The sequence below is a fragment of the Protopterus annectens genome, chromosome 6.part0 (assembly GCF_019279795.1).
Source record: "Protopterus annectens isolate FY-2018-M chromosome 6.part0, PAN1.0, whole genome shotgun sequence".
Classification (NCBI taxonomy): Eukaryota; Metazoa; Chordata; order Ceratodontiformes; family Protopteridae; genus Protopterus; species Protopterus annectens.
In genome coordinates, this window is record NC_056737.1 from 1,100,047,584 (window position 1) to 1,100,059,639 (window position 12,056).

Sequence of the window (12,056 nt, forward strand, 5' to 3'; positions counted from 1 at the left end):
GGCTTACCGAAGCCATATTGGAATTTGAGGACTGTAAACAAAAATATCTGGCTACAATGCGTCTGAATACGGATAGTTCTGGCGCTGAACAAAGCACAGAAGCGACAATGGGGGACGTCGTGGTCTGGGCCTAAACAAGTGACGCGGTAAGAGTGGTAGTCTCGGTGTGGTATTTGCTTTCCATATGCGAGACAATTATTAGCTTCTTCTGACAACAGTTAGTGCAAGAAAAAAGGATCCTCAACAGGGTACTTGGCTTTAGAAGACTTCAACTTCAATTCGGAGCTGAAAACTCAGGTAGCGGCCGACCGGCACTCGTGCAAACTGCTTCTGCTTTGGGCTCCATGGCAAGAAAGACTAATGTAATGGCGTTGGCTGCCTTACTTTATACTACTGACGACCTGACGTCAGTCCTCAAGCGACATCAACCGACGCAGTATATATATATATATATATATATATATATATATATATATATATATATATATATATATATATATATATACATATATATATATATATATATATATATATATACACACACACACACACACACACATATATATTATATATATATATATATATATATATATATATATATATTTACACACACACACAGTCTTAACGTACTTATGTTCAAAAATTTCACCATACCACCCACAAAATAACTACATGGGAATGGACAAAGCCTCCATTGCACACAAATTACCAAAAGTCCACTGTTGTTTCAAGATGTGAACAGGTGTGCAATTAGAAACAGTTCATGGTTAATAAAGTGCACTTAAATGCTGTGTTCAGTGTTCCTGAAACATAAAAACCATCATACCAATATGGGGTTATTCATCTAAGTCAGCCATCATGATACATTAAAGTAAGCAAACCGGTCTAGGATAATCTCAGAAGTAAAGCTGCTGATTTGTTACTTTAAGAAGTGCACCTAGCTGTAAAAATGTCAGAGTTCATAAGTAAGATTATAAAACAGTTGAACAATCCAATGCTGTTGAAACAAACTGGGAAAAATGTACATCTTTGTACAGTATTCTGTACAAGTAAAAGGAAAGATAACTTTCAAACAGCAAACATCCATTTATGTTCACAAATTCGGAAAATTATATAATGCAATATAAATAAGATAAGCAAAAAACGTTTAACTAAAAGTTTAATCAATCACTGCCAATCAAATGATGATTTTACATGAACTGCTAGAGTGGCATTCCGAAAAGGAAGTGATGTCAGGCTTTACAGTTAAGTCAACTTGGAATATGTCGTTATCAGGTATTTAAACTGATGTTGATGATGCCAATCCTGTGTGCAACTGCTTATCACTATATGTTGTCAAGGTCAGTTGCTAGTGTACGCAAGTTGCTCTTTTTAAAAATTAAATTCAATAATAAAGTAAGCAATAACAAACGTATCAAGCATGTTTGTTGTATCTGGTGTGGCTCTGCATGTGAATTCAACACTGTTCATGCTTCCAAACTTCAGAGTAATAAATACACAACTGTATGCATACTCCTACAATCAAACTCCAAATTCTGAATTCTACCCTAGTTGTTCTGCGCCCGACAGGCTTCTCAACAGTTTCTGGGTGTAAAACTTTTTATATAAAACAGTCACAAAATAGTATTGCTTTTGTATGCACATTATGGCAGGTTCTGCTCACTCACTTGAAACACAAAAGGAAAAAAAAAAAAAAAAAAAAACTTTCTTTCATACAATATTAAAAAAAGTACTGGTGATGTAAAACAAAAATATACAGAGTGAAATAGGTACCAGCACGACAGAGTGAGTATTATTACATCAAAGATTTTAATGGTCCCAAATATATTCAACAACTAAGCGTACACTCCGGAGGGGGCAAAGATATGACACAAAATGATCACATCTATAATTTCACTCAATCAGTAATGAAGGGGTGATAATTTCACCACACCTCCAAAAAACGCATTTTAAAGGGACAAGATAAAATAGGGAACTTTACATTTTACTCTCCCATGAGAGGTTTCATTTAAATTTCTTTAGTATGTGTACACTGTCCAAAACCAATAGAGAGGCAGCTCTCTTCAAGTCTTTCTAGACAGTCCAACTAGAAGGATCTTCTGACAGAAGCAGCTGGAAAGCCAGTCCCAAGTTCTTCTGAAACTCCTGCACTGTGGCGACCTACAGCTTTGTCTTGTATCATTCCCTGAGAAAAGGGCAACGTGGCCTAAGCTGATTTAGCACATGGCCAACAGTCTCTTCCAACCCCCCAACCCTGTGTGTGGCTTTTCTTCTCTCCAACCTGCTCCTATAATTGGCACTTGTTCAGCAGAAATCCATGTGTGTGTGTAGGCTGATCTGTGTCAGACCCAGTACTACAAACACTGCTGCTTTGAAGGTTTTATTTTGTTTTTTTCTTTTTTTTTTTTTTTTTACATCCACCACCTGTGCATCAAGAGGGTTAAAAGGCTGAAATGCTGATCTTTATGACCCAATCTTGACTTTCTGTGAAACAGGTGGAATTCCATCTTTTTCTTCACTTTCGTCATCTTCCTCTTCTTCATCGTCATCTGGATAATCAACAAGTCCAACGAGGCCTCCCTTTAAAGAAATACTTTATATTAGTTATAATAAGCATACAAATCTCCCACTATCCATAACAAATACTGAAAACTAAAAGTAAAAAAAACTGTGGCAAGCAATACTATTTGTGTTGCTGTACAAAAACATTAAAATCAACTTCTTGTATTAAGGAAAACATTCTCCTATCAGTGTTCTGAAAACAAAAGTTATATACTCACCATAACAATGGATCTGTGTTGTCCATTTTCATTCTTCCTCAACTAATGGGTCTCTGATCCAACTCAGCCACTTTCACTAGATTCATGGATCCAACTCACGAGCTCCTCCTTTACCCATAATGGCCCACCAACCCAACGTACCTCAAATCGAGTTTGCTCCCCCAGAAAACAATAGTTTGTTCTATACAGAATTGATAGAGAAGAAACAGCAAGAGATAAAACTGACGTTTAAACAAGGATTGAAGGGTTTCCCAAGAGAAATCCCTTTATTCTCCCCCAGGAAGAAAGGGGAAGGGGTAGGAAGGTGGGATGCTGATGAAGAATGAAAATGGGCAACACAGATTCACTGTTCTGGAGTACATAACTTTTGTTATCCGATGTTATCATTCTCATTCATTCCTCAACTGATGCGACAGAGTCCCCAGCTAGATGAACCTTGGGCGGTCTTCATGAAAGGATACTTCAAAGTATTGCATAGCCAAAGGCAGTTGTGTTCCTAGACATGAAATCCAGTTTGTAATGAGCAATAAAAGTACAAGCACTGGACCAAGTGGCAGCAGCACAAATGTAATCTATCGAAGCTCTTGACCAAAAAGCTGAAGAGGTCACCGTAGACCTCCTTGACTATGCTCTGGGTGGCTTAGTCAAAGACAAACCTCTCTATTTATAGACAAATGACATATAATCAAGTCAAATATTTGGCTAAAGTCACTTTGGAAACTGCCATGCCCAATCTGTTATGAGAAAAGGATACAAACAATTGGTCAGATTTTCTAAAATCTTTGGTTTGATGAAGATAAAACAAAGTTGTCTGCGAACATCTAAAATATGCAGCATACATTCACGCTTATTAAGAGAATTTGAGAAGAAAATTGGACGGTTAATGACCTGATAAATATCAGCCTCTGTAAACACCCTAGGTAAAAAGGATGGGTTAGTACATAAATACACCCCATCATTATGAAAAATCAGAAAAGGAAGCTTGGACAAAAGTGCCTGGAGCCACGATACTCATCTAGCTGACATAATGGCAACTAGGAAAAAGGTCTTCCAGGAGAAAACTTTTTAAGTCTGATTTGGAGGAAGGTTCAAATGGACTTTAGGTCAAAGTTTGAAGTATGACAGGTAAGTCCCAAGGAGCTGTAGAGACCTTGACTGGGATGCCTAAGTAAAAAAGGTGCCTTTTAGAAAGGTTTTGCACAACTTAGAAAAAGCCAAAGCAGTGGGTTTTTGATGGAATGAAAATTAGAAATGGCGCCCAACTGGACTTAGCTAGCAGTGAAGCTAGCCCCCTCTTTGAGGAGGGATGCTAAAAATCCAGGACTGCAGAAACTGGGGCAGAAAAGGGATCCAAATCTCTCTGGAGGGCCTAAATAGAAAATCTCTTCCATTTACTTCTGTAAACCTTCCTAGTAGAATCCTTTTGAGAGGACAAGAAGATATGTCGGACTGGGGAGGAAAGCCTGGGCTGTCTAGCCATCAGTGGAAATGGAGAGACTGTGCGGTTAACTTGAGTCTTGTTATGTATGGTTGAGCTACTCCTGGATGAGACAGGAGGTCTGGACTAGGGTCCAGTATCCAGGGTGATTACAGAAGATGATGCCACAGCAAGAGAAACTAGATATGACAAGGCCAAAAGGGTGCAATGAGGATTGCTGAGCTCTTTAACTGGTAGGCTTTCTGCACAAACTTGGGGAGTAGAGGTAATAGGGAATAAACAGAGAAGTTGTGAACTACAGCATCGCTTGGTGACTCCCCTAGAGAGGGGATTAGGGCAAATAACCTGCTGCACTTGATGAGGAGGGAAGCAAAAAGACTGCAGCATGGCTGGTACCATCGACTGAAAATTCTTTCCGCCACTTTTGACATTGAGAGATCAGTCGTGAGGCATCAGAATGGATCTGCTTAGTTTGTCTGCAAGCACAGTGAATTTCCCTGGTATACGAGTTACAATAAAAGTGACTGGAAGAGATCACCCATTGCCTTGTGACAAAAAGGTAAGACCTGGTTCCCCTCTATATACTGATGTACTAAACCACAGACATTTTGTCTGATTGGATCGCAATTGTCTCAGTGGGGAAAGCATCTTGAAAGGCCTGCAATGCTAGGACAACTGCCATCTCCAGGACATTGATATGCGAATTAGCCTCTTGAGGAAACCACATACCTTGGACTGTTCTTCCCAAGAAATGCCCCCCACCCCAGATGAGAGAAGTCTGTGGTCATTGTGGCTACTCGGACAGGTAAAACAAAAGGACGGCCCTGAGAAAGTTCATTTGAACGGATCCACCAAAGGAGGTGTTCCTTGCAGACTTGTGTAATACTGACTGGAATGCATAAGGGCTGCCGAAGAACAGACCACTGAAATGATGGCGTCCACTGTAGAATCTGCATATGATTCCTGGCCAGTTATCATTGCTACCATGGAACCTAAGGCTTGCAAGACTACCCATGCTGGAGGAGAGGAATGTGAGATCACTTCCTTTACCTGGGATCTGAGAGTTTCTACTCCTGTTGAGGGAAGAGAAGCTATATGATTGACTGTGTCTAAACAACACCTATGAACTCCAAGTTCTGTGTACAAGATTTTTTTTTTTTTTTTTTTTTAACTTATACTGACTGACTGGATTATAGGATCATGTAATTATTGACAGGAACTATATAAACATCATTTATTTATACAATTTCTGAGGAAGTCCATACAATAAAGGACAAAAAGGCTTAAAACAAGAAGTTATGTACTCACCATAACGTTCGATGTATGTAGTCCATCTCGCCTCACATTCTTACCCGTGGGTTCGGGGCCGAATGTCAGCTCCGACTTGGCCAAAACTTTTCTAGCTCAAAGTCTTTTTATTGGCTGGGCTAAGATGGTATCCCATGCTGCACTGCTCTACATACCCAGATCTAATTTGCTGCGAACACCAGCACTCATACTCCATGCATACCACCACCCAAGGAAAGGAAGAACAAACCAAGAATGAAGGGAGCTCTGAAACCAGACCTAACCTCCAGATCCTCCAGGAAGGGGGAAGGAGGGGGGGGGGGTAAGTAAGAAAGTGAGGCGAGATGGACTACATACATCGAACGTTATGGTGAGTACATAACTTCTTGATGTTATGTAGTCCAATCTCACCTACATTCTTACCCGTGGGACAGTGTCCCTAGCACCTAAATCCTGGGAGGCTCAGTGAAAAATACTCCTGAGCACTGTGGATACCACATCCAACTTGTAATGAGTAACAAAGGTGTGAGGAGATGCCCAAGTAGCCGCAGCACAAATATCATCCATAGACAATCTGGCCTGACAGGCTGTAGATGTAGATACAGACAGAGTAGAGTGAGCCTTCACTGGAAACGGTAAATCTTTACCCCCTGAGGAATAAACAAAGGAAATGCAGCTGGAGATCCACCTGGACAGAGTAACTTTGGAAACAGGAGACCCCATTCTGTTTTCCGAAAAGGAAAACAATTGATCAGATTTTCTGAGGTTTTTCATTCTGTGCAGATAAAAACGTAGTTGTCTGTGTACATCTAATTGATGGAATTTGAATTCTGCCTTGTTTGAGAACTGGGGAAAAAACACTGGCAATTCAATGGATTGATTAAGGTTACTGATTGACGCCACTTTGGGAAGAAAGGAGATGTTCAGTCTAAGAGAAACCCTGTCCTTATGAAAAATCAAGTATGGGGGTTTGATTGATAGAACTTGAATCTCTGAAAAGCGTCTGGCTGATGTGATGGCTACTAAAAAGACAGTCTTCCAGGTCAAGAATTTTAAATCACAAGTAGCCGCAGGTTCAAAGGGGAATGAAGCAAGAGCCTGTAGAACAAAGTTTAAAACCCAAGGCATGACAGGTTCCGATACTGGAGGACAAAGTAACAGGGTGCCCTTCAGGAAAGCCTTACAGAGTCTATGAGCCATCAAACTAGGCTCATTTGCGACATGAAAGGTAGAAATCGCCGCCAATTGGACTTTAATGGTGGCGGCCACTGAGCCCTGGTGAAAAAGCATAGACAAGAACTCCAAAACAGATGCAATTGGAGCCTTGTAAGGGTCAATCCTTTGGGTATGAGCCCAAATTGAAAATCTCTTCCATTTGCTGGAATAAATCTTCTTGGTCGAGGGCTTATGAGAGGAAGATAAAATATGAACTACCTCTGGCGAGAAATGATGAAGCCTAATTAATGACGGAAGTGGAGTAACCAGGCTGTCAACCGGAGAGTCCATAAAGAGGGATGGAGCTGCCCTGACGTGTGTGTCAGTAAGTCTGGTTGTGGGTCCAGAATCCAAGGAGCATCCACGAGGTAGGGATGGAGAAAGGGGAACCAAATCTCATGAGGCCAGTGTAGGGCAATCAGAATCATTCTGCTTCCCAAGGATTGCGCTTTTTGAATAAGCTTTGACAGCAAGGGGACTGGAGGGAAGACATATAGTAGACCGGAGGGACAATCATGGACTAGAGTGTCCCTGGGTGACTCCCCCTGAGGGGGGATCAACGTGAAGTAACTGCTGCATTTGTCATTGAGGGGGCTGGCAAAAAGGTTGCAACAAGGCTGACCTCACTTGCGGAAAATCCGTTCCATGACTTGACAGTTCAGGGACCACTCAAAAAAGGCATCAGAATAGCTCTGTTTAGCCTGTCTGCGATCACGCTGGACTTCCCCAGAATGTGCGTTGCCACCAGAACACGTTGGGAAGACCACTGCCCACTGCCACACTCGCATGGCCTCTCTGCACAGGGGATAAGACTTGATTCCTCCCTGCTTGTTCAGATACCACACCACTGACATATTGTCCGAGTGGATTGCAATAGTCCAGAGAGGAAGAAAGCTCTGAAGTGCCTGCAACGCAAGTAGCACAGCTCTCATCTCCAGGACATTGATATGCAGATGCATCTCATGCTCTTGCCACGTGCCTTGGACTGTCCTGCCTAGATCATGCCTCCCCCCCACCCCATCTGGGAGGCATCCGTGGTCACCGTGGCAATCGGGGACGCCAGAAGGAAGGGCTTTCCTGTGTCCAGATTGTCGGTGTGAAGCCACCAACTGAGATCCTGTTTGCACCTGTCCGTAAGAAGAATAGGGTGAGAAAGAGGAAGATGTTGAAGAGACCACTGGGCAAAGAGAAGCCACTGAAGGAGTCTCATATGTAATCTTGCTAGAGGGACTAACATAATCGTCGTGGCCATAGTCCCCAACAGTTGGAGAACCCATCTTGCCTTCGCTCTTCTCAGAGGGAGCAGGGCGTGAACTTCTTGTTGTAGGGCTCTGATTCTTTCCTGTGGTAGAAATGCCCGCATGAGGACGGTGTCTAGTTCTGCACCTATAAAAGTGACACGCTGTGAGGGCAACAAGGCAGATTTTTCCCAGTTTAATGTTATGCCCAACTGTTGACACAGATTTATAGTGGCGTCCCTGGTCTGAATTAGTAGATGCCTGGTGGTGGCAGTGAGGAGCCAGTCGTCCAGATATGGAAACACCTGGAATCCTTGAAGTCTCAAGTGAGCAGTCACCACTGCCATGCATTTGGTGAACACCCTGGGGGCTGCGGTGAGACCAAAGGGCAGGGCTCGAAACTGAAAAAGACTGGCTCCCAGCCGGAAGCGTAGGTGACTCCTGGAAGCCCTGTCCATTTTGATGTGGTAGTAAGAATCCTTGAGGTCGATGGAGCACATCCATACTTCTTTTCCCAACAATGGGAGAATAGACTGCAATGTGACCATTAGGAACTTGGACTTTTGTACATGGTTGTTCAATCGGCTGAGATCTAATATGGGTCTCGGGTCCCCTGTTCTTTTCGGCACCAAAAAGAATCCTGAGTAAGTCCCTAATCTGATCTGGTCTGAGGGGACATGTTGGATGGCTCCTTTTTCTAGCAGCTTTGAAACTTCTGAAGCTGCGTAATCCCTTTGACTGGGTGGAACATCCGGGATTTTCCTGACTGGAGGGGGGGGGGGGTCTGATAAAAAGGGAATGACAAACTCCGGAAATTATTCATAAAACCCATTGGTCCTGGGTGATGTCTTGCCAGGCCTCCGGGTATAACAAGATTCGACCGATGACTGGCTCTGGAAACGCACAGTCGGGCCTCCCATCAGGAGCGACGGTAGGGAGAACCACGAAAGGAATCACTGTCTCCCAAGTTGTGGGGGGCCTCCTCTGCCTCTAGGGCGATGTCTCTCTGAATAACCCCCCTCTGCCTCTGGAGGGGGGCTCGCCTTGTGCACCGGGAAAAAAACTTCTGTGATTTCTTGAACCACATTTTCCCAACCCTCTGGGCCTTGGGATAAGGCCTAGAGAGAAGGGAAAAACGGACTCCTACAGCAGATAGAGTTTTTCCCTCCTGCTCGCACCTGGTGAGGGTGTTTTTCACCTTGGTTCCGAACAAAGAGGAACCATCAAAAGGGGCATTGGTGAATGAACACTTGAAGGCCTCCACGAAATGACAAAGGCGCATCCAGGCCTGTCTCCTAAGGGCGACTCCTGAACTTGCTGCTCTACTCGCTCCCTCGGCTGCATATGAAATCAGCCTCATGGAGGAGTTAACAATGGAAATGAGGATAGACATCTGGGCATTAACCGTCTGGTTCACCGCCTCAGAAATGTTACCCATGAGAGCATCTCCAAGCTCTTTGAGGAGATCTCTCTGGAGCCATGTAAAGTGAGATAAATAATTCAGTGACCGTAAGGTAAAGGTCGCTGAAGAGAGGGTACGCTTCCCATACTAGGTCCATGGTCCTAGACTCCTTGTTAGGAGGATGGACGGTGGAAGAAGTCTCGGCTAATTCCTTCTGAGTGGCCGCTGCCACCACCATGGCATCCACAGGGACTCGCTTAAAAAGAAACACCTTACCCGGGGGGAGCAGACAGAAATTTATTGGGTCTCCTGGGGACTGGTTCCACAGAGTCAGGGTTCTCCCACACCCTTCGACAAATCAAATCCAGGAGCTTGTCGAAGGGTGGAGACACCCAGGAGGCAGAGGGATGAACACCGAAGGCCTTCAGGAAGACAGACTCCTCCTCGGAGGGAGCTTTGGACAGCCAGTCACCTCTTTGTTTCAAGATCTCTAGGGTGTCAGAGAAAGAAACATCCTCAGAGGATGACTTGGGGAACCCCTCCGATTCCTTGAGGTCAGTATCTGATGTGAGAGACTCATCCTGGGAGTCTATGTGCTTCCTCTTGCACGTCTTCTTTCTAGGGGGCTCCTCAGGCAAGCACTCTGTGGGGCCCTCAGAAACTCGGGGATCACTCATGGGGGTATCCTGAGGCCTTGGGACTCCGCTGTCTGAAGATAGGTGGTGATCAGAGACCAGCACCGGAGTAGTAGGGGACAGAATGACCGACTCGCATGATGTCACTGACAATCTGGCCAGCGCACTCCGCATGGCCTCAAAGGCTGGTCCCCCTGAGTCCAAGGAGCGACCAGCCTCCGAAGCCACGACAGGAGTTGGACTTCCCCACGCTGAAGCAGAGAGGGAGACTAGGAACCGAGACATGTCCCGAAGCCTCTCCCTCGGGTCCGACTGAAGAATCCAGAGTCCTGAATCCCATGGACGGCACAGACGGGGTCAGAGCTGACGTCGGCACAGACAAGCCCAGAGGGGCTATCGGAACCGACCTGGAGACATTACAGGGAGCCGAGTACTCCGGCTCCGAGGGCTGGGATGTGCTCGGAGGAAGTATCGAAGTAGGTTACAGGATGGGCTCCAGAGCCGAGTGGGACAGAGCCGAGAACAATTTTGCCAAGACCGGCGACTGAAGGAGTCTCTGCACCACTCTATCGATGTCCACATCCGACAATGTCCTGGAGGATTTGGAGGACAGGGAGGGAGATTGAGACCTCCTCTCAGGTGATACTTGCCTAATACTAGGCGATCGGCTCTGAATAGGTTCCAAAATGATTGGAGCCGACGCCGGTTCCATCACCACTGTCACTTTCTGCGGCCCCGAGGACGGTGGAGCCGAAGGTGTCGAAGCTGATTTAACTATTTTCTCCGGTGGCTCAGAGGAGACTGAAGGAGCCGGAGACCTCTTTTTTGATTTTGTGGTTTTAGCTTTAGAGCTGGAAGCAGTTTCCAGACCCTCTTCGAAGGAGGGTTTCAGAAGTCCCTTCAAAATTAACTTATTCTTTCTCTCCTGAAGGACCCTGGGACTAAATGCATGACAGAAACTGCATGACTCCTGGAGATGGACTGCTCCCAGACAATATACACAGACAGAATGTCCATCGGTAATGGACATTTTATAGCCACACTTTGAGCATTTCTTAAAGCCCGAGGGCTTGTGTTCCTTAGAATCTTTAGACATCGCAACCAACTACCACCAATCACCAAGACAAAAAATTACAGGTACGGAACCAACTGGAAAAAAACAGTCACAGACTTGCACCACACGTAGGGCAGGAAAAAACTACCACCAACAAAAAACTCTATCGAATGATCCTCTGACACACACAAGAGTGGGGGGTAGGACTAAAACCTCTAATTTAAACGGTTTTAGACCGGAAAGTTTGTAACAGAGGAAAGCATGGGGACAAACTAGGTCCTCTAACTGAAATGGGCCTAGCTCGTTGGAACAGCTAGTGGGATACCACAGAAACAATCACACACAACTTTCCACAAAAAATAAATACCAAATGAACAATAGCTACTAAAATAGCTTTTTGTTTGCAATAAATTCTCTCAAGAAGAAAAAGGGGTACTTAGCCACAGCCAAGAGCGAGACCATGTCCGAGATACATGAGCAGCAAACGAGATCTGGGGATGTAGAACAGTGCAGCATGGGATACCATCTTAGCCTAGCCAATAGAAAGACTTCGAGCTAGAAAAGGTTTGGCAGAATCGGAGCCGACATTCGGCTCCGAACCCACGGTTAAGAATGTAGGCGAGATTGGACTACATAACATCTGTATTTCGGGCATTTTTAGGACTGTTATTTGTTGTACTGTGTATTTAATTGCAGTTAGTGAGGTTGGAATTGTTAGGAGTAAGATGCGACTTGTAGATGACTGTGATGCCCTGTTGAAGACAGCTGCAGCAAACAGTCCCTTGCTTGTAGAAGCAGATGCCTGGTTACAGCAGTCAGGAAGACGGTCATTTAAATAAGGAAACATCCGGAATCCTAGCAGTCATAGGTAAGCTGCTACCACTATCATGCATTTGTTAAACACCTTGGGGGCTGTGGCGAGACCAAAGGATAGCGGTCTGAAATGATGACGACCGTCTACCAGCCAAAAGTACAGATACCTTCTGAAGCACCTGTTCATTTTGACG

The 12,056-nt window shown here is 44.6% G+C and overlaps 1 protein-coding gene across 1 annotated transcript in view; it reads right to left on the reverse strand.

The window, feature by feature from the left end:
- Positions 1-1,142: 1,142 nt before the first annotated feature.
- Positions 1,143-12,056, reverse strand: part of PPP4R3A (protein phosphatase 4 regulatory subunit 3A) — a 1,651,308-nt gene continuing 1,640,394 nt past the window's right edge. Inside the window, exon 15 of the mRNA XM_044074714.1 lies at positions 1,143-2,580. Coding sequence (XP_043930649.1) covers positions 2,464-2,580 — 117 coding nt within the window. The 3' untranslated portion in view covers positions 1,143-2,463. The remainder of the gene's footprint in view (positions 2,581-12,056) is intronic.